General features: G+C 36.4%; 4 protein-coding genes and 1 long non-coding RNA gene across 6 annotated transcripts; 2 read left to right on the top strand and 3 right to left on the bottom strand.

The window, feature by feature from the left end:
* Positions 1 to 2,080: 2,080 nt before the first annotated feature.
* LOC143471381 (fatty acid hydroxylase domain-containing protein 2-like) lies at positions 2,081 to 8,589 on the top strand. The gene is made up of 8 exons (XM_076969845.1): positions 2,081 to 3,610; positions 3,889 to 3,980; positions 4,253 to 4,356; positions 5,464 to 5,585; positions 6,215 to 6,417; positions 6,573 to 6,678; positions 7,082 to 7,248; positions 7,434 to 8,589. The coding sequence occupies exons 1-8, from the start codon at positions 3,560 to 3,562 to the stop codon at positions 7,606 to 7,608; spliced, it is 1,020 nt and encodes a 339-aa protein (XP_076825960.1). The 5' UTR covers positions 2,081 to 3,559; the 3' UTR covers positions 7,609 to 8,589.
* A 3,147-nt stretch (positions 8,590 to 11,736) lies between these two features.
* Positions 11,737 to 16,369, top strand: LOC143460812 (AP-2 complex subunit mu). The gene is made up of 11 exons (XM_076958450.1): positions 11,737 to 11,895; positions 12,123 to 12,249; positions 12,367 to 12,505; positions 12,649 to 12,731; positions 13,138 to 13,273; positions 13,843 to 13,981; positions 14,259 to 14,381; positions 14,609 to 14,693; positions 14,945 to 15,093; positions 15,248 to 15,359; positions 15,521 to 16,369. The coding sequence occupies exons 1-11, from the start codon at positions 11,822 to 11,824 to the stop codon at positions 15,653 to 15,655; spliced, it is 1,302 nt and encodes a 433-aa protein (XP_076814565.1). The 5' UTR covers positions 11,737 to 11,821; the 3' UTR covers positions 15,656 to 16,369.
* Positions 16,370 to 16,452: 83 nt separating this feature from the next.
* On the bottom strand, positions 16,453 to 17,701 carry LOC143460820 (queuine tRNA-ribosyltransferase catalytic subunit 1-like). The gene has a single exon (XM_076958463.1). The coding sequence runs from the start codon at positions 17,655 to 17,657 to the stop codon at positions 16,470 to 16,472; it is 1,188 nt and encodes a 395-aa protein (XP_076814578.1). The 5' UTR covers positions 17,658 to 17,701; the 3' UTR covers positions 16,453 to 16,469.
* Positions 17,702 to 19,660: 1,959 nt separating this feature from the next.
* LOC143473180 (uncharacterized) lies at positions 19,661 to 23,616 on the bottom strand. Of its 2 annotated transcripts, XR_013120466.1 has the most exons (4): positions 23,073 to 23,616; positions 22,891 to 22,994; positions 20,684 to 20,788; positions 19,661 to 20,623 (listed from the first exon to the last, which is right to left on the bottom strand). It is a non-coding gene; the product is annotated as an uncharacterized LOC143473180 (long non-coding RNA). The 2 variants fall into 2 exon arrangements; XR_013120467.1 differs by lacking the exons at positions 22,891 to 22,994; positions 23,073 to 23,616 and adding an exon at positions 21,175 to 21,306.
* A 411-nt stretch (positions 23,617 to 24,027) lies between these two features.
* On the bottom strand, positions 24,028 to 25,108 carry LOC143473179 (uncharacterized). The gene has a single exon (XM_076970056.1). It carries the CDS (start codon positions 25,102 to 25,104, stop codon positions 24,079 to 24,081), a length of 1,026 nt encoding a protein of 341 aa, XP_076826171.1. The 5' UTR covers positions 25,105 to 25,108; the 3' UTR covers positions 24,028 to 24,078.
* Between the last annotated feature and the right edge of the window lie 22 nt (positions 25,109 to 25,130).

The following is a 25,130-nucleotide window of genomic DNA, read 5'->3' as shown; positions in this document are numbered from 1 at the left end:
TCGACAACCTTAAAGCAATAATAGCTAAGAAAGTCGTAACACAATTACGCAGGTAAAAATGTTATACTATGCCTGCATACAAAATGCCAATTCAGCTCTAAAACCTGTCAAACACAGTCAATTAATCCAGTAGTCACGAAGTCTACCTTCTGCTCGCCATCACGCTTTCAGAGCAAAGTTACCATGTTTAGTTCGCCAAGCATGTCTCGCTCGCAAAGTTTAGCCTCGGGAAAGGCGGAAGCAGTGGTGCGTGACGGAACTCCGTGAGCACCGAAGCGAAAAGTCGTTCAACTTTGAGGTTGAATATTTTGACGAATACTTTGAAAAGTTTTGACCGTATGTTCACTACAGCGCAATGCCAGACAGAGAAGATGATTTCCATGTAAATTGATTTTTATTAAGTCTCATTACTAACGTTGTGACTGATAAAAGGCAAACCTTGCAAATTAATTGTAAGCTGTAGGCTAGCTGTAGGCTAGCTGTAGCATCTTTAAATGCTGGAACATGCCTTTAATTGTCCGTTGCCTTCTTACCACGGCTACCACAATCAGCACTGTCTGATAGTCTGAAGTACTGACTTCTAGTCTTGGAATAGCATATCCATATGGCAACTCAAAAGCAATTCTTGACAACATTGAACTCGAAATCTATTCTGAGTTTTCAATTGCACCACACTCAATTTTGTCTAAACCATCTTCGTTTCTAATTTGTTCGAAAAATTAGCAAATTTTGCTGTCTTCCCCAACGGTAACTGTTGTGCTCCAATCGATGACGTCATGATAGGCGTCAAAACATCAGTCAAGAACAGTCGAAGTGATCTCAAGTAGGCAACCAAGCCGAAAAGAACGTGTGTGGTGTTGTTAAAATTATCTCGCTTGCTAAATCGGCTTTATCTCGTTGCAGTTGGCTCGGTCGATTAAATTACTACTCTGCGTCTACAAATTGGAATCTGCTGAGGCTAGAAAAGCGTATCGGGTACAGTATTAGTATTGCGATATAGGCCTACTGACATAGTTTTTCAGTAAAAATGAAAAATCAAAGGAAAATTTTTGTGCGTCAGTTTACAGAATTACTTTTAGTAACAAAACTTATGCAAGCCTAAATGAAGTGAAATTTATAAATTGTAAGGTTAAATACAGAACTGCAGAATGCAGAAGTATCTTTGAATATTAATTTGTTGTTACAATATAAGACCGCCAAAAGTTTTTTGAGATAAACCTACTACATATCGTAAGCTTAGTGGAAAGTAGGCTAGGTATTTTATTGTCCTGAGCAGTTGCATTGTTATAATCTTTTTAAGAAGAGTGCTTTTACCTACCTGTCTGAGTTAATTGAATGAACAATTTTCAAGAGATATGTAGTATAGTGAAATTATTAAAACCTCGGGTTTCCTATTACAGGTATATTAAAGTATAAACAACGTTTATAGTAGTCTGCAATGCATAAAATTGACGGAACTTATTTGAACTTACTCTTAATTTACGGTTAAGCCATAAAATGCAGTACTAATAAATACAAAAATATTATCTAATCAACATTGAAATTCCCATTATTTGGTAAAAAAACCCTCACGTCATCTGATGCGTCATATCTTGCTTACGCTGCTTGATCACAAAATTTACTTTCATTATCACCACTGAGTGATAACCTAGTGCGGCAAAAACTTCCGCAACTGGGTGAGAGAGTTTCTCCCAGTAAATCGATATTTGGCTTCAGAATTCGTTCGTTTCTCAAAATGTTTGGTTGGTTTAGTTTGGTAAACTCTAGTGTAAGCTTTTGCCTGTATTAATCAGTAGAAAACATGTGATTCAAAACTTTAAGTGAGATAACTTGTGCGTAAACAAGAATATGACGTAACAGCATTTTTCAACATGTTTATAATTGTGGCAGGTGGCACGTAACAGCATGACAATCGACTCACTAATACTTTAAATGTTTCTGTTATTGACACCACAGCGCATTTCAGTTACACTAAAATTATTGAATACACCACAAAGAAGAAGCTTGCATTCCAGACTGGAGCTATACTGACAAGGACGATAAATTAAAACACTTCTACAAATACAGTAGTGAAAAGTTGAGAAATTGTAAACACAACACACATAACAATTTCCTTTGTCTGAACCATATGAGGTAATTGTAAATATTAAAGCGAAATTTGATTGCCAATAAACACCAGCTATTAAAGGCATTTATTGCAAACACTATTCTAACTTACACAACACATAGCTTGCACGTACAGTATTTTAAATGATTTGGATTAGTACAGAATAGACCTTGGCTATATAGCATACCAGTGGTTTTCCCATAGTTAAACCTTGATGGCGACAACTAATTAAGTTTTTTATCGACATAATATTTTATATTTTGTAACCGGTTTTTGTGATTTTTCACCGATTTTTCTATTTCTGGTCGCCATGTAGGCTATTGTGTTTGTTTGGTATCACAATATTTATTCTCGGGCTGAGGAAAGTCGTTACGCGACTAAAACTCGGCGATGATTGCCATACCCGGTTCCCTGTTACCGAATTTTTTCTGTGCAAGGTCCGTAGGAAGGGCCTACACAATTTTAATATGTTTTATTTTAAAGCAAGAGCGTTCATACTTTGCTCAAGAGTATTACAAAGGTAGCACAAGTCGGAAACGAACCCGACCTGCATATTTACGAGCCAGGCACGCTAACACTTTGTCACCGAGCTGACATGTTTGTTTTACAGACTTATGGTCGCGATATTTTTTTGTAGTCCTTATTTTCGTCATTAATTGTTGGGAGTAGAAACTATGTTGCTAACTTTGGTTTAGCATGCTAAAACAAGCATAACACCAACGATATAAAGAACCAACGAGCTGGAAAAAGTTTCCAGTCCTGAAGGATAAAAACGTGGAAAATGTTTTTATCTTTGCCACCCAAACCAGAAAGCGTTTACGTTAAACATTTTATTTATTTATTGTATTTTCCGCCGTGGACTACGGAGAGCGAGAAAAGGTGCTAACCTTGTAATAGCAAAACAACAATAATAAAAAACTAAACTATAAAATTGTAAAAAACACTTACTACAATAACAACTAAAGCGCATAAATCACACACGACTACGAATTATCAATCTTAAAATCAGTTCTTGACAGTTGCGTGGTCATTTTTTAATTTAAGTTGTAAACGTGTTGGGCGAAGTAAAGTCTGTTTGCATTGTTGTTTCAATCATGTCGACATCGTTTATTTAATTTTCGCAATGCATCACAATTGAAGTAAATGGTGAATGCTCACAAGTACTTACCGCATATTAGCCTACTTTGCGATTAAAGCATTTAATCACAAAGTGTATTTGATTAGGCTGCCAATGCCTGTACATCATGATGTCAGTGATGCTTACTCATAACTTCACCATTGCTGTCACGAAGCCAGAAAAGTACAGTGCAACCTGCCTGTCATGTCACGTGATCACAACAGACATCGCGTCAAAATATCAAAGTCCAAAACATCTCTGGCGATGTTGCGATGAGCGGTGGATGCAGAACTGTATTTTCGATTTAGCAAATTTAAGCTGCGTCGCGCTCATAAATGAGAGAATTATTGCAAAGGAATATGGACTTGTCGAGAATAAAGCAATCGGTAAGCGCTACTTCATTTCTTCGTTCAACTTCGTATGAGATTAAAGTTTTGTTTAGTGCAAGGCTAGTCTAAATGCAGGCCCTATATTTTTTATATCTTGCAATATATTTTTGGTCAGTATGCTTGTAAAATATTTAGGCTTGCAATGTTTGTAAATTTAAACGAGCTGTAGCCGAGATAATCATGTTCATATATTCTTTTGTTAAATATATTAAAGATGGCCTACATAAGTCGCTTATGGCACTTAGTTAAAATCCTACCATAAATTTATTTTATAGATCTACAATTTCATATCTAGTATCAAGTACACATTGTTTATCATTGGAACAGCTTTGCTAGTGTTTGCTGCAGCTAGAAATTCGTTAACATGGTGAGATTTTATAACTTTAATTTTTTACCTTTAATCATTAAATAAAAGTACCACTATTTCACCGTAAAAAATCATGCGTTCAAAGCTATTTTTGCAATTTCCTGTTAACGTAACTTAAATTTTATAGCATAGTAACCTAAACCTAACCTAAATCTACCTTCTAATCTAAACCTAACCCCAATAAAGTCTTAAATAGCTAAAATCTAATTTTTGAACACTCACTCTCTTAATTAAATGCTTTTTTTAAATTTTATTTTGGTGAACGGTTTTAGGCACTTGCAACATATCTGTGGCTTGTCTCATGATTTGTGGCAGAACCTTTGGCTTAAAATTCTGGCTTTCTTTGGTTATAATGAACGACTCATTTTCATTGCAGGTTGGTCCTTAAATTAATGTAAAGACTTATATTACTTACATTATATTATTCTATTATACTTATATTAAGAGTTTAAGTCATCTGACTTAAAATACTGTATTATAAGTTTATAACACTACAGTACAGGTTTTTATGTATGATATGTAACATTATTAGCAGCATGCTGCAGTTGGAAACAAGCCTGAAACAATTTTATTGGAGAATATTATAAATATTATAGCCTGAAACACAATTTGAAACAATTACTGTTTGTAAGTGAATCATTGCAAGGCATCTAGTCAGTATGTATAACGAGGAAGTGATTTATTTGAATGTAGGCGGAATTTGTTCTACCGTTACTTAACATGTTGAAGTATTATCTTAATAACAATCGTAAGAAAATTGGCATGACAATTTGGTACATGATATAAAGACATACAATAAGTTTCATGAATGTTGGTCATGTTTTAGGGTGAAATGTTTATGTAACCCTTGCGTAAAATGGACTTGCCCTGAGGACCGAAATTATAGGATTAAAAGATCTTGTCTAAAACTAAAAAACTCTTCTTACTAGTGTCATATTGCATATACAGCACAGCATTACTGTCTTGGCTTGAAATTTTAGTTTGACTTTTCACCAATTATATATATGAAATTTTATTACTGCAAAATATTGAATAAGCTCTGTTACTAGTACAACATGTTACAAGTTTTTAATTCTCTATAGAAACTGTGTGCATTACCATGGATGGAATAATAATCTTTATCCTCAGACTGAGAAAAGTCTTTGCATAACTTAAACCCGATGGTGATTTTTCATTGCTCGTACCTTCTTTATCGAGCTAGCCTTTATGCAAGTCCTGATTGTCACATATTTTTATTTGGTATTTTGAGCTTATATATAGTAGTTCCCGAATGTAGGACTGTCCACCAGGTCCACCAAACAGGAGCAAGTGTCATTAATGCTTTGTTCAAAGTAATTACAGTGGTAGCACCTCTAATTCATAAACCTAATGCTTTATATAGTATCCTTTAAAGACCAAATGTACAGCATCCGTATTAGTTTTGTTAATATTTCACTTTTCAAGAAAAAATTAATGAATACCACTTTTCTGTATAATTTTGCAGGAACAGTAGCATCTGCATATATTCCTTTCTGGATGTACAATTCCTTCTTTATATATGTGGCTGCAACTGGAAGGCCAAAATTTTTACAAGTTTACAAGATCCAGCAAGACAAGGATACTGTGGTATGGACTTCTTTGCATAAATGATGAAATTGAAAGAATTGGAATGAAAATGTCTTTTACAGTAATTACAATTCCTTAAAATGATTTTTGCTGTCTATTAACACACATATACCAAGTCAAAATTCCATTATCACAAATTAAATTTAAATTCTTAAACTAGTTGCACATATCTTTTTTTAATAAAAAGTGACTATTTCACTAGGTCACGTAGGTCACGCAACCTATAGCTATTTAAAGGTAGGTGGTTAGGTTAGGAGAACGGGTATGCAAAAAGTTGATTTAAGTTATTTAGGGTGTAATTGAAGTTAACTTTAAATTAGAAGGTAGATTTTGGTAAGATTAAGGCTACTTTGTTATAACATTTAAGTTAGGATAGTAAGAAACTGTGAAAAATAGCTTTAAACGTACGATTTTTCTCGGTGAAATAGTGACAGCCTTTTTAATAACCCTGTATATTATTTTAAATTAGATTAGTTAATGAGCAACCAGAAATCTTATTTCATATTTCACATCATAACGACCAGAATCATGATTCTTTACTTGTAAAAGGAAAAGTTTTGGAATTTTTGCAAAAGTTTGTAGTCACAAAGTAAAACTTTCTTAATTAAATTTTTACTAATTGCATTCAGGTGGAAATGGATAAATTAAAGAAATGTATCCGGATAGTTTTGATCAACCAAATCTGGTCCGGTGTAACAGTTGTAATGATGTACCCTGTATTTCAATGGCGAGGGATGGAGTTTGGTCCAAACCTTCCAACGTTTCAACGGGTTTTAATCGATTTGTTTGGTTGCCTTTTGTTGGAAGAGGTCATGTTTTACTATAGTCACAGGTCAATCCCTTGGTTGGATGTTTATTCAATATCTAAGCTAAAATATCATAAATCACTGTAAAAACTGTTTAGATGCATATAAGTTTTCTTCCAAGTTTGTTTTGTACGTTTAAAAATTCTCTTGAAGGGTGATTAGAATCCCGTTACATTTGTAGATTATTTCACCATCCAAAACTATACAAGCATATTCACAAAATTCATCATGAATTTACAGCTCCATACGGTCCAGCAAGCTTGTATTGTCATCCTATTGAACAGATTGTGAGTTTTTTGTTTATTTAAAGTTTCCAAAGTGTGATAAGTGAAACACTAAACTAAATATGGGACATGCAATTTTTTACAAGGAAGTGAAAGGGGCATGAAAATATCAGGAAAACGTTAATATGTATGCTATTGTTTGCTATGTGTTAACCATGCGTAAGCATATTGCATAGCGTAGTGTACTATCATTTAAAAAAACTGTAGTTGGATATTGTATCTTAAAACACTCTTTGATATCATAAGATTCTGCCAAGTGAGTGCCCCCATTAAGGGAATAATGACACTTATTTTACCTTATGTTTGCAAATGAAAGCACAAACACTAAATGGTTCTTTTAAAAGTGTGTTCGTGAATGCTGTTGTTCTACCATCCCATGACCATTTCTGTTAATCTTTGACTTTAGTTTGGCAATACTTTACCGTTGTTGCTTGGGCCAACAATTTTGGGCAGTCACGTTTCAATAATGTGGTTATGGATTACGATCGCTTCGTTAAACACGTCAAATTCTCACAGTGGTTTCCACTTCCCCAGCTTCCCTTCACCGGAACAGCACGACTTTCACCATCTTAAGTGAGTTGTGTATTGTGTAACTTACTTAACACAAGCTTTTTAAATACATTGGTGACAGTGAAAAAGCTGTTGTAATTTTGTGTTACATTGCACATGCTCATTATATGCTAGGGCTGTTACTACGTTTTTCTATGATATGTTCAAAATAAACAGCTGTTTCTAACATAGTGGTCCTGCTTTATCAGGTTCAACCAATGCTATGGTGTCCTGGGAATACTGGATCGTCTGCACAACACAGACGATCAGTTTCGAAAGAGCAAGCAATACCAGCGGCACATCATGCATTTCAGTCTTACACCGCTCACTGCAGCGTTTCCAGATGAGAAACCTACAACTGCTGAACATGAAAAATCTAAGTGATCAAGCCTACATAGGTCTCTTCTATCTTGCTGGTTTTTTAAATCCATAGCATGTTATAATTGACAATTGTATTGACATGCTATAATTGACAATTGTAAGTAATTGATTCGTTCATAATCAGGCCTGTACCTAAGTGTGACCTTATCAGAAATAAGTTAGAATAATACGATGTAACTACAGTAATTGTTGTTGGGTCCCATCAGAGATACCATTTGCTACCTCTCGTAGCCAAATTTAGTTACAAGCCTGACCGTTACGTGAATAACCGTACATGACTGATGACGTGTAGATTTCAAAGATAGGTTTTGTAAGAAAATTCATCAAAAAGATTGTTGTATTACTAACAGTGTTACGCCAGTTGCCTAGATCATTTCACTAACATAATGATTGATATAATTTTGATTGCATGTATAACATTTTATGATTTAAGTTTGATTTCTATTGTGCCTGTAAATTCTACATCAAAATCATTCTTATTGCTAAAGTTCCCATTACTTGTGCTTCCATATTCATTTTAAGCCTATTCCTCGCTTAGTCAATATTTAAGTGTTTTTGTTAGAAGTTGTTTTTTCTGTACTCATATGTTAGCCTTATCTTCAATAGTTAATAACCACTGTAAAGTTCAACGAAATGAGAAATCTTAATCAAAAAAAAAAATCATTAAATCAATGCAGTTTGCAATGCACTTCACACTTTGGAGTTACAAACAAAAAGACGAAATTGTATGAGAATTGGTTGTGATCTCCAAAAAATACCATTCTACCGCGCTACCTTTGTTTTAGTTTCTATGCTTAACTTCGCGACATTTTGTTCTATGCTTTGCAATGGATGAAAACAGTGCGACATTATTGTTTCTGGGTTTCTTCATTTTTCAACCAACTATTATTGTCAATGAAATCTTCAGTTGGTTGTTGCTAATCCGTTATTATTATTTTTAGTTTTTTCGCAGATGTATTCTTGTATATAAAACTTTTGGTGTGATATCCTTTTTATTACCTTTTCCGCCGATTCAGACCTTTGCCGGTACCGCCTTCTATGAGGTGTGGTTAAGGTATCGGACTGAAAAAAGTTAATAGTGATCTCTGAAGTTCATAACTCCGAGCTTGATGAGCATATGTTTTTTCTAATAGTTTATGCAGATCTAGTATATTACCTCTAGTATTGTAGTAGCTATTGCCTTGATTCGCGCTCAAGCTCTCGCATTAGGTTGGGGTGTCGCGCCAAACTTGTTCGTATTGCTCATTGTGCCGTAGAAGTTTGGCATGACTCAGCTTAATTTTTCCGCTCAAAAACCTTAGAAATTGCTCTCGAGTTTAGGAAAAACTCATAAGTTTACCAACTTAACTTACAAACAAGAAAACAATACATACAACAACGTTGTCGTTGCCGCCGCTGCGACAACGTAATTGTGATCATACAACATATTTCTCCAGACCAGTCAGCACGGAACACTCGCAGAGCAAAAATTCGTTATGACGTCTTTATGCCGTAGTGAGACTATGGCATTCTAGCTTAGTCATTTCAAAGTTTAGCGTTATTGCAAACTATGTTGCAATGGGTGAATTCATGTATGGTGCGTCTTGCTGTGCCATCTTCAGCATAGATCTTATTTAGAGAATGTGTTACTTTTTTGTCTGAGATTGTACATCATTCGACGGTTCGGCAGCCGAGTGTTTCGATCGCTGGGTTCGCAATAAATAGGGTTCGTGTTCTGTGCTCGAGACCCAGTGGCACTATACCGCTGTAATGCTCTTCAAGCATTAACCACAATTAGAACTTGCACAAAGGCTAGCTTGGTTATCGAGGCTCAAGCGATAAGGAATCATCGCCGAGTTTAAGTTGGGCAAAGACTTTCCTCAGTCCCAGGATAAAAATTATCATACTATGCCATTATCATACTACCAACAAATAAATACGTAAATAATGGTTTAGACTTCTAAAATACCTTAAATTCCATACCGAAGTTAAACGTTGCGAAACGCCTGGATCTTGCTATGTTAGTACAGTATTTGAATTTTAATAAAATTTTAATTTAATAAATACTGATAAATTTTAATAAAATTTTAATTTTTCCTGCCAAATGGGGCAGTTGTTGACTGATTTCACCACTGGCACGGTGCTTGTCAACGCCATCCCGGGCGTGGACCGTAATGGCCAATTCGTCGTGTTACGGTAAGTCGCTATGCTATTCGGTAGCTCTACTGTACTGATAGCCTAGCGTAAACCGGAGGAATTTATGATGCTACGCTGCCGAATTCATGGTGCAATAATCTCTTTTTCCTGATACTGACATGGGTGTCCCTCCATTGTCCGAATTTCAAAGAAGCCCCCTTAGCTGCAGTGCGGAACCGCACAACCTGTAGGCTAACCTGTTAGGCCGTTTAGTTGAAAATCTGAAAGCGGATTGTTTCGTTGTGAGGCAATTTCTGAATTGGAGTTACGGCAACGCTAATTTACGGAATGAGTACTCTGAGAAATGCTACAAATTAGTAGAAAGCGCGGCAATGGTACAGCTTTTCACCAAATCACGAATATAGGCTCATTTGTAACTCGGCCTGTATAGGCTAAAAGCACGTTCAAAAGTTAATTTGCGGAATGTACGAGGCTAAGTGAAAGCGAACACTGAACAGTCATTAATAAGGGTCTTTTGTGTGCGGCAAATCCCTGTCATACAAGCTATATAGTCTTTCATTATATAGCTGACAAAATAGCCTAGGCCCACATTTTTCATTTGTTTTTTTTTACATTTTGAAGTGATGTTGCTCAATTTTGAAACTGATTACCATTAGACGATTGAATGTGTATCGTTTAACTAGGACAAAGCATAGCCATGGCTTTGTGTCCAATTTTTTTTTATCTTGTAAGGTTAGAAGGTCGGGAAGCCAGTATATGGAAGAACATACCATTCTGCTGACTCAAACCTAAATAAAACAAGTTATATTTAACATACGACAACAAAATTTAAACCATTACATTCATAATTTTATCCTGTATAACATACTATTAAACTGCAACATTTAGTCGATAGTTTTACAAGTAGTTGTAACTTTTTTGCATGGGACGTTTTGTTTGGAATAGATCCAGTCTACGTAATTTCCACCTGTGCATGAAAAAAAAATTTTTTTAGTTTCACACGTAATCTTGCTGTTTATGCCATTTTTTCATTGGTGAGGGTTTTTAAACATAGGTGATTAGATAAACATCTGATGGTTTTAGCATTAAATTTTTGGAAAAAGTTTTATTAATAAATTCAGCCTTAATCTGCGAAACTTTCTTCAATCTTCAATGGAAAATGACAGACAAACCTTAATAAATTGTTGCAGTCGTGCAGTGATTGAAGACTCGGTCTACGATGGTTAACATACTCAAAAACGAGAGGTGTGCCAGGAACTTGCAGGTTACTTTAAACAAGCTAAACGAAATAACTGCGTCTGGGTTAAATTCGACTGGAAATAATTAAGAACCAACAGTACGTGCCAGCTGACCAGTCAAGCACGCTTTCTCTGTATGTTTTTCGTACCGACAACTAAGATTTATTCTAAATCCAAAAGATGGTTGTCACGTGTATGTCATCTCAATTATTTTTCAATGACAATGTGGGGAGGTAAATGTGCTTTTTAAATATTTTACTTTAATATAGTTCATTTAAATTCATATGTAAATGTTTTTTCAAACATATCCTGTACCGTATCCTACTTCTCCATAGATATCAAGTGGTGTAATTTGCTATCGATAACAATGCATTTCACCAAAATTAATCTTTTTCGTACATTGGTTCCGCGACGTAATTCAGACCCAAGTAGAGAAAAGTGATTAAAAATGAAACTTGCAGAAAAGTTTCCTTTGCGAAAATTTCAATTGACAGAGAGGAAGAATTAATGTGCAAGTTTGCGAAAAAAGGCTCTCTAACTAGTTTCTGTCGTGAGATGAAACAGTTTTTGTGCTGGCTATGAAAATTTAATTTTAGGCTCCAAAATCAGGTTTTTCTGTGGTGGATGAGTTTGATGCGATGGAACTTAAAAAGTATTGTAAATAGAAATTTGGTATGCAGTTAGAAGAAGAATCATGCTTACTACCTGCAAAAACCACATTAAATTGGATAAAAATTTTATATTAGATTTATTCACTGGCTAACCGACCCTATACATCTTCCAGGATGTGGTAATTGAAAGTAGTTTGATTAAGCTAAGCAATTAACTGACAAGAAGTGAGCATGATAGGGGGACTTTTCCTCTACAACCACAAGGGGGAGGTCCTCATATCTCGAATTTACCGGGATGACATTGGGTAAGTTTTTATGAACAGTCTGCAGTCAATTTCTCTGTGACTTTCTCTGAAACTCCATTGTGTGTTTTGTTGTGCTGCTCCAGGTTTTAAAGCTCTGCAAATAATAAGCAGTGCTGTTTCTGTTATGTTAGTGTTCTATCTATTATTATTACTGTAGTATATTTCACTCTTTCATCGATTTTATCTTTTTTATTTATATTGTTTTATTATCTATTTTATATTATCAGTCGAAATGCCTGTGATGCTTTTCGTGTAAACGTCATTCACGCTCGCCAAAACGTGCGTTCTCCGGTAACAAACATCGCAAGAACGTCTTTCTTTCACACAAAAAGAGGAAACATTTGGCTCTGTGCAGTAAGAGATTTATTATTTATCTGAATTTTGATATCTGTGTAATCAGTTTTCAAATGTTTATATTAGTAGGTGCACGACACATGCATGCAATAAATTGTTATAACATTCGAATGATAGGTTACTAAGCAAAATGTCAACGCTGTTTTGGTCTTTGAGTTCTTGATGAAGATGATTGAGGTTATGCAGAGTTACTTTGGCAAAATTAATGAAGAAAATATTAAAAACAACTTTGTTCTCATTTATGAATTACTTGATGGTAAGTAACTTGCTGTTTGCCTGTGGCCACGGTCGGATGTTAGTTGATTGTTGAGAAAATATGTGTGGGCTGTAGCCACAGTATTGCGTCTTTTGATTGAAAACAAATATTCAAAAAGTACGTATTTAAATTGTTTTGTGCAGAGGTTTTAGACTTTGGATATCCCCAAAAGACGGACACAGGAATTCTCAAAACATTTATAACCCAGCAAGGCATCAAAACTCAGGTATTCGAAAAAAATAAAAGTCTTTACTGTAGTTTACCAAACTAAGTCTAACAATATGTGAGCTAATACCGTAGGCACCGTTAAGTCGTTCACACAGTTAACAAAATTCACAACCTCAATGTTGGGTTTTAGATAGATATGGGGCTGAAGGCATATCAAGGGAGCAAGGTATTCCACAGATGTTTTGTCTTAACCAAACATTGTTCATGTGAACGTTTTACGTTGTGATGATGTCGTTCATTCACTTCATTAGTTTTTGGCTGTTTCGTGACAAATTGCTCTCATCCCACACTGACATTATGTTTCTGTTTTCCATCCAAGATTGGAAAAACGACTTGTTTTTCATTTTTATTGAGCTATGGAAGAAGTTTAAGAAGAGCTTATGTTATATGAACTTTTTATCTAGACCAAGGAAGAAACTACCCAGATCACCTCCCAAGTCACAGGGCAGATCGGTTGGAGACGAGAAGGGATAAAATATCGAAGAAATGAACTTTTCCTCGATGTTTTGGAAAGCGTCAACCTTCTCATGTCCCCACAAGGTGAATACAATTTCTCAATGTATCCAGCTTTGTCTTTTCGATGGAAGTTGTGGGGTCGTGTTTATTGCATTTTCGAATTTATTCTTCTGCTAGACGCTGCTTGTTTGTTCAATTGTAGACCTATTCATTAACATGGCCAGGACCTTCCTGCCACGCTTTCATTGGTTCATAACGCAGTAGCTTGTGTGCTTAATATAGGGAAGGAAATGATTATTGATTTTCCCCCAAATCAAAGCAAGAACAATCTTGTTTGACCTAATTCACTCTCTGCTGTTCTTATGTTCCACCACAGTCTAGATAGTTATCAGATTGCCTGGTTGTTGCAAGTTATTCATTTTGGAAGTGTGGGATAAGTCAAAACCGAGCCATGTATCATAATAACTTAATTACGTATGGGCTTAGTAATAATACCAAATAGCGTTTGGTTGTCTGAAACCCAAACAATCTTGTCGTGTATACTTGTCGCGTCACTTAATGTTTAACAAGAACCCCAGTCTGGGAGCGGGCATAGAACATATGTTTGCGATGATATTTTTCATAGATGAAGTAACAACGAAAATGTTTTCCAGGCCAGGTGTTGAGCGCTCACGTGGCTGGTCGGGTTGTGATGAAGAGCTTCTTGAGCGGGATGCCCGAGTGCAAGTTTGGGATGAACGATAAGCTTGTGTTGGATAAAACCTCAAGATCTGGCGACGACCTTACAAAGAGGTGAATGTCACTTCAGAGGCCTAACGCTGATGCTTCTCATTTTTACAAAACAAAAGATTTGAGAACTTTATTCTCCATTGATTAATTATTAGTCTTGTTTTGTCTGATGCTCCTTATCATTAAGTGAGAGATGTAATTTGAAATGGTGATTGCACGCGCGAGTGTTTCCCTCTTCAACTTATGCTCTGTTCATAGTATATATAATATCGGCAATGTACATAGAACTTGGTAAGTTAACTCCAATAACATAACATTGAAGATTGCTTTTGAATCACAGCAGTGGAAAGCCATCCATAGCCATCGATGACTGCACATTCCACCAGTGTGTTAAGCTGAGCAAGTTTGAGTCAGAACGAAGCATCAGTTTCATCCCAGCAGATGGAGAATTTGAGCTAATGAGGTAAATTTAACGAAATCTTCTCTCACTTCTTTGCAAACACACAAGGTTTTCTGAGGGTTTTGCAAGGTCGTGATCGTTTGATGATAGTTGCAGTGCTTTTTCACGTGAAAAGTGCCGGCGAAAAATAGGGGTTTTAATGTGAAAACCCTCCCCTTGCTTATCCCAGTGCCAGTGTTAGTCTTCTTAAATTTTTCCCTTCTTTAACTTAACGTGCTCCAACGCCACAGGTACCGTACGACGAAGGATATCAGTCTTCCATTTCGAGTGATTCCTCTAGTTCGTGACATCGGGCGTTCTAAGATGGAAGTGAAGGTTAGGAACGTTTTCTTGTTTTTGCTTATTATGGCCGCAGTGCAAATCCTTCTGACCAAAGCAGCCACCAGTTAAACTGCTGTATAGCTGGTGATTACACCATCATTGTGTTTGCACATTGATGTCTGCTAATTTCTAGCCATGTTGTAAACAAATATGTAAAGTCAGAAGTATGCTGGTAAACGCGGAAAATCTCGTGTGACTTTTCTTTTTGGAGATATCATCGGTTAAAATTTCCCGAATCATTTCAGGTTGTCCTCAAGTCGAGCTTCAAACCGACGCTCCTGGCTCAGAAGATCGAAGTCCGCATTCCGACTCCTCTCAACACCAGCGGGGTGCAGGTTCTCTGCATGAAGGGGAAGGCAAAGTACAAAGCGAGTGAAAACGCCATCGTGTGGAAGTAAGTTCCTTATTAAGACTCGTTGCGTCATTTATGAGGGCTTTTTCAGTACATTCTGCCCTCTCAAGATCTCCCATTCACCTTCATATGTTTGTTAATTCACTGATGATCGTTACGAGTCAGGACTTTTATACCGACTTTCTGTCTTCCACAGAATGAAGCGCATGGCAGGGATGAAAGAGTCTCAGATCAGCGCCGAGATCGAATTGCTTCCAACTGCCGAGAAGAAGAAATGGTCCCGGCCTCCGATTTCAATGAACTTCGAAGTCAGTTTGCTAACTTTACATTGCATTTGTTTGTCGTGATGGAATAGTTAAACTTGCCGTCTCTCTTGCAACATTTGTACGATATATTTCAAAACGAAGTTATTCTAATTTCCGAGATAACAAGTATCTTTAGTTCAGCATTAACTTACTCTTCTGCTTAGGTCCCATTCGCTCCCTCTGGGCTCAAGGTTCGATACTTGAAGGTTTTTGAACCAAAGCTCAACTACAACGACCACGATGTTATAAAGTGGGTGAGATACATCGGAAAAAGTGGCTTGTACGAAACCAGATGTTGACAGAACAGTGGCATTTTACTTGGATCAAACAGCGATGGTTCTATGCCTATCTGATAACACTCCACCATCGACGAATATGCCAAATAGTGTAACAGCAAGATATATTCGTATTATCATCATGCCATAAACATAAATTATACTGAAGATTTCCTGTCTCTGCCAATTTTGAAAACTTGCTTAAAAAATTTCAATTTGTTCCTTTGACTAACTGCAATTGATCTAGCCTAGTAAGTCCCATATTTCTATAATCCATTTATTGTGATACAGTATATTGTCCTGCTAGGTTGGGTATTTTTAGTTTAATTTTATTGAAATTAGTTGACGAAAGGATTGTTAACTTGTGGGTTCCACATCATTACCTATATCATTAAACTGTATAGTACGTATCCAATCTACTGTAATCTCATTGTGTTGAACGTAACCAAATCACCAGAAACCAGCCCATGCCCTTGCATTGCTTCCTTAAAGTTTATTATTGTCTTACTAATTCCAAATATTCTGCAAATTTAGTTGATTTTGCTTTAAACTGTAGTTCAAGAGTTGCAAGTTTGTGCAATGTCTTATTTTGAAAGTAGCTTAGCATTGGTGTTCTCTTCGCTAGGTGTGGCATCTAAAATTATGCCCTACAAAAATTATTGCGTTGTATGCACCGATCGATCATTATTGTTATATCTATGCGTGTATGATGTATAAAATAAATAACACAAATCATAATGTTTTGTGTACAATATACTCTTGAGCCTGTAAATGTAATGTCATATTTCAAAAAACCTGAAAGTAACAGTAGAAAGGATACATACAATTTGGTGCACGTTTATTTCAAGCGAACACCGACAGAATTTAAGGAATCAACCGCCCATGAGGGATAACTCAAAGGAGTTTTAAACAATTTCAGAAAATAGTCTTTGATGAACTGGGGGTAGCTATCATTTTTGATTGCTTCTCGAATTGATCTCATTAAGTTAAACTGATACATGACATTATGGACGGAAACCATGTGGCAGGCGCTAGGATGATTTGCTCGAAACAACATGTACAAGTATGCCTTGGTATATGATTTACATGTAGTGCAATGGCAGTCCTCTTGTATGGGAGTGAAGTCTTTGGAGCAGGAGACATTCTTCAAAGATATTTGACCAGTTGGAACCAGAGCACATCCGAACCTTGCGGTTCGTGTGGGAAAAACGCAGTCGAACATATCGCAACCCAAAGCAACACAAACTATAAGATCTGCTGCATAACCGACGCCCATGAGATAGCGCGGTTTATCTTCTGGTAACCCATCGGTGCTAGTGGTCACCATTTTCCAAAAATCATCTTTGCATTCGCCACCGCTTAAACCACCAATAGCAAAACCAGGCACCACCCTGGATGTCATTTCATGGAGGCATTCTTTTCGAAGACTTTCATCCAAACCTCCCTGGATTATAGGAAACAAACACTGGTCTCCGTTCCTCTTGTGAGCTGAAATGCATCTATCAAGCCAGCGGACCGAGCGACGAGTTGCTTCTTTGAATCTTTTGGCATCAGTTTCAGTGCTACTCACCACATCATCCAACTGCATGATGATGTCAGCTCCAATGGCATTTTGTATTGCAATCGACTTCTCCGGTGAAAGCATCATGATTGATTTGTCGCGTGGATGTTCAAATTGGACACCTTCTTCCGAAAGTTCCGATAATTTCAAAAGCGAGACCATTTGAAAACCTCCACTGTCCGTAAGCAGCGCTCTCGGCCAACCCATAAATTGATGTAGACCGCCTGCTTCTTCTAAAATGTCTTCACCAGGTTGGTTTCCGAGGTGGTACGTATTTCCCAGCATTATCTGGATTCCTATCTTTTCCAGTTGCTTTGTTGTTAAACCTTTTAAGGTACCTTGCGTTCCAACTGGCATGAAAACTGGAGTATCAACAACATGATGTGGCAAAGACAATTTCCCAACACGCGCTTTTGTTGTACTACATCTTGCTACAACATCCATCGACATGACACCGTACTTCATTTGCGTTAAGCTAATAAAAGGTGACTGAAAAAGAGAAAAATGTTAAATAACGTTTGTAACTTTTAAACTCGTTAGCAGATTAAGCTATTACGTCTCTCAGGTCTCTTGTGCTTTTGCACTCTGACTTGAACGTCTGAATGGAGTTAAGTGGTAATAAAAAAAGTATGATGTAGTAACTCTTCAATATGGTACATGAGGCTGAAATGGGAGTACAAAAGTAAGAGACTCCATTTCTCAAAGGTTAATGGTGATGAGTAGAAATGGGTCCATAACGTTATGTACAGAATGGGGGTACATATTGTAGGTGTACAAATGGAGCGGGACTTTCGGAAAGAGGAATCCTCTTTCAGAGGCCAGTCCCTGTATTAATTATGTATTAGTCAGTTTATGGTTATTTATGATGACGACACATTTACAACATGCAGTGAGCTACAAACGATTCGCTTGTCAGCTGGAAATTTCACGCAAATGTAAATGAAACGTCGGCGTGAGCATTCATAGCCTGTGACTTCACATTCGTTCACTTGTTGTGAGAAGTCACCACTCATCGTATTGTAGTTGTAATGCAGCTGATGGCGAACGTTAGCAGTGAGTAAGTAAAGTCAATAAAAGGTCTACGCCTGAGTTGAGGTTGGCAATTTCTCAACGCTCGAGCACCAGTTGCCGACCTAGCGTATATACATAGTTTTTGGGCAAGTTCCGATTGTCAAACAGTTATTATCAATATTTTCTTATTTTTTGTATAGTATCGCCAGAATTTAGAATTGTCCACCAGATCCGCTGAAAACAAGCAAGTGTTATATCAACTCTGTTGCACTGATGCAGTTGCGTTTTCGGGCGCAGCCTGAGCAAATTCCCTTCCATCTCTGTGATGTGACCTATCACCTGTCAAGTAGCGTCGAGTTTGTGGCGTGTGTAATCTTATTCTGACAGGTGTCATTTTTGTCTTGGCCATGGACATCACAGTGTAAGGTCGATAAATACCAAAGCTGGATCGCTTTAATGTGAGCCTGATATTATAACCACTCTGCATTAAACTTTTATAAAAAAATGAACTTGATAATACGATCAGGAAAAAGTTTGGAATAATAACCTTCCATCACAGCAAGGCTGGATTTAGGGGGTAGGGGGCAGGACCCCCCACTAATCATTTGGCCAGTTACATTGCGTCATAATTGAGCAAAAAATAAACTTATGTATAATTCAAAAATTGACTTATTCACCAAATTATAGCGGTTTAAAGCGTTCCAAAGCAGTCTTTGAGGTGAAAAAAGAAAACGTTTCCATTTCGCGCATTTTTGGCGAGGTAGGCCAAGTCGGGAATTTTAGAACCAATTTTTAAATCGTTTTGTTTCCTCTCAACGCAACCCTAAATGGGCCACTACAGGCTACCTATGCACAGTTTTACTTGCTATCGCAATATTACAGTGATGGTTATCGGTATTTTAATATTTTCATGCTGACGCTGTTATTTTAAGTATAGCCTAGTCTAGTTGCCCAATTCTTTATCGATTGAACAATAACAGCAGCAGAGATGAGCCTAATTAGACACACAAAAAATTTTGGAGTTTATAAATCTTAAGTGGGCACATATGCGCTTAAATTATAATTTTATTACTGAAAAGGCCCCCACCAGTGCTTGGCCCTAAATGATAACCCAAAGGCCGAAGCGTTAATTGTTTTTGTATTTAACTTTATTTCTTTGCTTCTTTATCTGCAACAACTACGTCACTTTTATAAGAATAAGTTTAGTTTGCGATAGAATTGAAGCAAAGGGTAAAGCCAAGTTTGTTTTGATTGATGAGGAGAAGTATTCGTTAAACTAGCCTATATTTCGACAAGTGATGTTTTAATTAGGTTGCTGTGGTACCTTTCCGCTGTTCACTTTTTTCAGATAATCAGAAGCAATTTCTTTGGACACCACGTACAGTCGCTGATATTACAACTTAAGCAGGAAAGATCATAGCTCATAAATTTGCAGTAAAACCAAAGACCAATTTGCATTGGAAGTAATTCTTTTCGTATTTAACGGATTTTTTGCTTCAAATTCTCTTTAAAGCTTTCACATTTATGAACAAAAGAAAACGCAAGTCAACAAAACTTAGTAACAATGAAAGTCATGTAAACAATAAGCATGTAGCATAAACCGTTATAATCCATGGAACTTTTGGTTTTCGGAATTTGGAAATGAGAGAATTATATTATTAAAGTTTATCACAATTTGTTACAATCTTCACGAGTGGTTCGAGTTGAAAGATTCCTACATCATGATTTTGGAAAGACCAGACAACTCCTGGACTTATGGGAAAGTGCCCATGATGTTGGACAGATGAATGAAAACACCGCTCGCATGATCTTCAAGCTGGTGAGATTGTTCTTCTTTAAGGCACGACAAACCAAGCGTATCACAAAAAAGCGTTATATTATACGATTATTTCATATTATCTATTATTATATCTATTATGCTATACGATTATTTTCATATCAATGAAGAATGCTCTTTATGATTTTTTTAGATTGTAGAAGCGATGAATCACGTTCACTCGTGCGGGGTTCTTCATCGCGATATGAAAAGCGAGAACAACGACCAAGACGACGACACTGGGGAGGCAAAGTCGATCGACTTCAGCTGTGGAATCCTGCTTTGCGAGGAACCCTACAAAGATTTTTCTGGAACCCCGGAATGTTACGTCCTGGTGTGGTTCAACAAGGTGATCAAGTTAGATCTATCACCCGGTGATGAGAGCAGTCGAAGATTCCAAAACTTTATTTCAACAAACTTGTTGCATTTGCAGGGTTATTACTACGCGCTATCCTCAGCAACATGGTCTCTAGGTGTCCTCCTACGTGAAAAGTTGTGCGGTGACGTCACATTCATAAGGAGAGAGGTCTCAAAAACAGATCTCAAGTTCAAGGTGAGTGCGTGAAGTTCAACTGATGGTTTGATGTTGACAATGCTTGACAATCTATTGCATTATTGATGTTAATATGCGTCAAAAGCCGACAAAGTAATGATCTAACTTTACCTTATTTTACAGGATCCTCAAAGCAGGAAGGCGAAACATCTTACAAGGTGGATGCTTTCGTCTGATCCAAAGATGAGACCAAGCTTCAAAGACGTCATCCGTCATCTGTGAATAAAAATAAAATAATTGTTTGTTTCCTGTTGTTGTATTTTGTGCTTGTCACTGTTACGTAAAACGCAGATGTTTAAGCCAAGTCTCAGCTTCCTTTACGGCGAACCGTCACATCAAAGTCACTATGCAAGTGCTGCTATAATGCTATATTGAAAAGATAAGAACACCTTAATAAGGCACGATACACGATTAAATAAAAGTGCAAATCGTTCGTTAAGAAAAACTACTTTCAAAACTATTAAATCGCTGCGACTTCTCAAACTTATTACTAATCTGGCAGCAGAAAAATAGCAGTACCAAGCAAAGGTAGCAAAGCGAAATAAACTGTGTACGCGGGTCTTTGAGATGATTGCTCAATTTGAGTTTTTTTAAATTCGCACCATTTGCGGTTCAAAATGCACCACTATGTGTAGAACCAGGGGGAAACAATTTCGGGTTTCTTTCATGTAAATTTGGTACTTCGTTGGTTGCGCAACTTTTTCAAGTCCACGATCCATTGCTGTTGTGGAAAGATAAGCATTAATTCGAATTGCTGATAATATTATTGTTAATAACAGTTATCAACGACGATCAACATAGAAAGCAGTAGTTTGTGCTTGAGTAGCAACGTGCTGTTAGACTTCAAGAATAAAAAATGTAAACTCGAATTGGGGAAAAGAAAAACAGATATTTAAGATTGTTCGGGCCACATAAAAGTGTAAATAAAAAATTGAAACAATATCTTAACTGTATACGGTAGATAACAAAAAGCCAGCACGTGTTCTTATCAAATGACACCTGTAGTAGTCGTAGAAATCACTCCCAAACAAAGGATTGTTGGTGGCTTTAGTTCGTCAAAAGCCTATGACGCTTTAGTAAGACCATCATTGGCGCTGATGCTTTTCTTTAGTTGCTATGTTTTGGAACTAACACGTCACACGAAGTAGGCGACGCTTTGGCCAGTTTTACGAAATGTTTTGCTTATTTTTACACACTTCTGTGTAACCTTTTAAACGTTTGCTTTAGTTTTCATTTCTGTGAAACGATATAAGTAGCAATATTGACCTTATTCAGGTTTTTGATTTTATTTGCCATCAAAAAAGTAAACAATAATTTAACATATATTTGAACATAATACATAAAGACCATAGAACCATTTATAGAATCATGATATAAGCCACAGGTTAGAATAAGCCGAAGTCAAAGTGATTAAGATATATATCTAATTTGGCTTTTTCTTTGGCCAGTTTAGCCTGGGGAAAATCCCTACCCAAGCTGCAGGGTAAAAGAAAGGAAAAAATTCATAAACTCTTGTTTCGTTCAAGAAAAAGTGAAAAATTTTCTGAAAACTGACTTGGAGAGCTTCAGCAAGTCCAAACTTTAACATTAACAAGTAAAAAAAATAAGGTACCTTCATGGTTCAGCAACTGTTAAAGATCAGAAAATGCCATGAAAGCCTTGTTTGTTTCATTATAGGATAGAGAATTTACTAAAAATTCCGCATGGGGAGTTTTTAAACGTTGCACATAGTTTTGGTATGCCTTGGACTAGCAATCCATAAAATGCCATCAAAAACATAATTCAAATTTTTTACCAGAGGCGCAAAATCAACACCAGTATTTTTGGCCTAAAAATCGTATTTTAGCTATTAACATGGCAATTTTTAGCTTAAACTTGCGCGCAACCTAGGACATTTAAGCATGCCAATTGGTAGGATAATTGTCATGCTAAAACACAACACTAACCTTATCACCCTCTGATTGGTCTGGCTAGCATATTTAAATGGTTTCGTAAGACGTGTAACAAAATTATAAACATCTTAGTTTTACTCAATATGTGGGCTTCTTAAGCCCTGCATATTCAAGAAAAAACTTCATAGTTTTTAACTAAATCGAGGAGAACGCTTAACCTTGCTAGTATTTCTTTTATTATTCATTGTGCATTTATCAGGAAACTCCTTAGGTGATATGTTATATTCGACATGTGACATAACATCTTTACATTTAAGTTTTCAGAATCGAAAAGTTTGTCCTCGAATGTGGCATTTGCTTCGTTCTCTGACTGAGAGCCAATGTTATTTATCATGGGAGTAATTGTGTTATTGTTGTCAAACATACCTCCCGATCCTCAAAATACCAAGTCTTCCACTCCTGAAACGACAGAGCTCCTTCATCAATAGCTGCAAGATAAGGAAAAGAGAGGCCTTCTTCAAACAAACTACCTGAATACAAACGCCATTGTCAAATTCTACATGTAATAGTAACATTTCTCCGATTTTCATCGAATTATTCATAGCTACAGTTTTCTTTATTTCCAATTTCCATCTTCATATCTTATCGTGGAGAGTTTTAGAAGTTCTTGTGAAATAAGGTTGCCGAATGCTTTTAATACAATGTCATATTGTCTACCACCTTGCTGATACTCCATAGTTGAACATGGTGTAGTTTTTACTTATGACCTATTTGCTAAGAAAACGAACAGAATGTGAACAGAAGGAATATGCATATAACAAAAACCATCACATGAATCCAAAAACATTGCAAACAACGAAAATCAAAACAAAATGAGAACAATAATTTAAAAAATTTCAAACTGAATACCGTAACTTTTGCAAATGTTTAGAAATAAAACAAAACCTAACAATCATTAACAGATCATCAAATAACAGATCACCAAAGTAGCTTGACGAGCTAGCTGTTTTAATATTAATTTTACTGTAGCTTTGAATGTAAACAAATACCAAAAATATCCCTTTAAAAGGTTCATTTATGTCAAACATTATGATTGCCATATCTAAATTTAGAAGTGATCACCTAAACAAAAAATTTTCATTAATTAGGGCGCTATCCAGTGTGTACTTTCATATGCATTTGCAAATTGGTATTTCGTGAAAATGATTTCAAACAAACCTCGCATTGATAAGGGCGCTCTCCAGTGTGAACTTTCAAATGACGCTTAAAATTGCTGCTGCATGAAAATGATTTGAAACAAACTTCGCATTTATAAGGGCGCTCACCAGTGTGGACTTTCATATGCATTCGCAAATGGCTGTTTCGTGAAAATGCTTTGAAACAAACCTCACATTCATAAGGACGCTCACCACTGTGGACTTTCATATGAGCGTGCAAACTGTTACTTTGTGAAAATGCTTTGCAACAAACCTCGCATTGATAAGGGCGCTCTCCAGTATGGATGTTCATATGAGTATGCAAATGGTTACTTCGTGAAAATGATTTGGAACAAATCTCGCACTGAAAAGGGCGCTCTCCAGTGTGGACTTTCATATGCATTCGCAAATTGGTGTTTCATGAAAATGCTTTGAAACAAACCTCACATTCATAAGACCGCTCACCACTGTGGACTTTCATATGCATTCGCAAATTGTTACTTTGTGAAAATGATTTGCAACAAATCTCGCACTGAAAAGGGCGCTCTCCATTGTGGGCTTTCATATGATGCTTTAAACTGCTGTTTTGTGAAAAAGATTTGCAACAAACCTCACACTGATATAATCGTATATCAATGTGAGTCTTTAAAAGTCTTTCCATGCTTGATTTTTTTGTATAGGATTTACCACCAACAGTGCAACAGAAATGCTTTCTTTTGTAATTTTTATTAATTGTCGAAGAACATTCCACCTTATTGTTTTCACCATTCGTTGTGTTTTTATCAGAAAGTTCCTTAGCTGATATGTTATATTCAACATGTGAGTTTCTTTCAGTTAAGTTTTCAGAGTCAACAATTTCGTCTTCAACTGTGGCATTTGCTTCATTCTCCGAGTGGACGACAATATTATATGACAAGGAAGCAATTGTTCCAGCAGTTTCAGTCTGCAAAATAGGCGAAACTTTGCAATCTACACGTGGTATCCTTTCATTTACGTTTTCAGAATCAACAACTTTGTCCTTACATAGGGCATTTCCCTCGTTCTCTGACTGAGGAACAATATTACTTAACATGGGAGAAATTGTGTCATCAGTCTCAGTCAGGAAAGTCTCTTTACACGGCGGCAACAAATTTTTTTCTTTAATAGCTTCAAGATGAGGAAATACTGATGTTTTTTCTGAATAAACTTCTTGAACACAAATGCCAGTATCAGACTGTACAGTTAATGGTTGCAATGTTTTCTCAACTTGCCCGTTATTGTTCATGGTTTCAGCTTTCCTTGTTTCTGCAAGAAGCTTTAAACACATGTCTTCCATGTTTTCTTGCATTTTTGAAAATTCCATCTTTATATCTTGCCTCATTGATTTTAATTCTTGTAAAATCAGATCACTCATTGCTTTCAAAACCTTGTCAACTTGCATACCGTTTTGATAATTAGACTCCATGATGAAATATAACAATGCATTATAAA

This window comes from Clavelina lepadiformis, chromosome 1 (genome assembly GCF_947623445.1).
Source record: "Clavelina lepadiformis chromosome 1, kaClaLepa1.1, whole genome shotgun sequence".
In the NCBI taxonomy this organism is placed as follows: domain Eukaryota; kingdom Metazoa; phylum Chordata; class Ascidiacea; order Aplousobranchia; family Clavelinidae; genus Clavelina; species Clavelina lepadiformis.
Note: the sequence above shows the minus strand (reverse complement) of the source record. Positions and strands in the feature narration are given on the sequence as shown.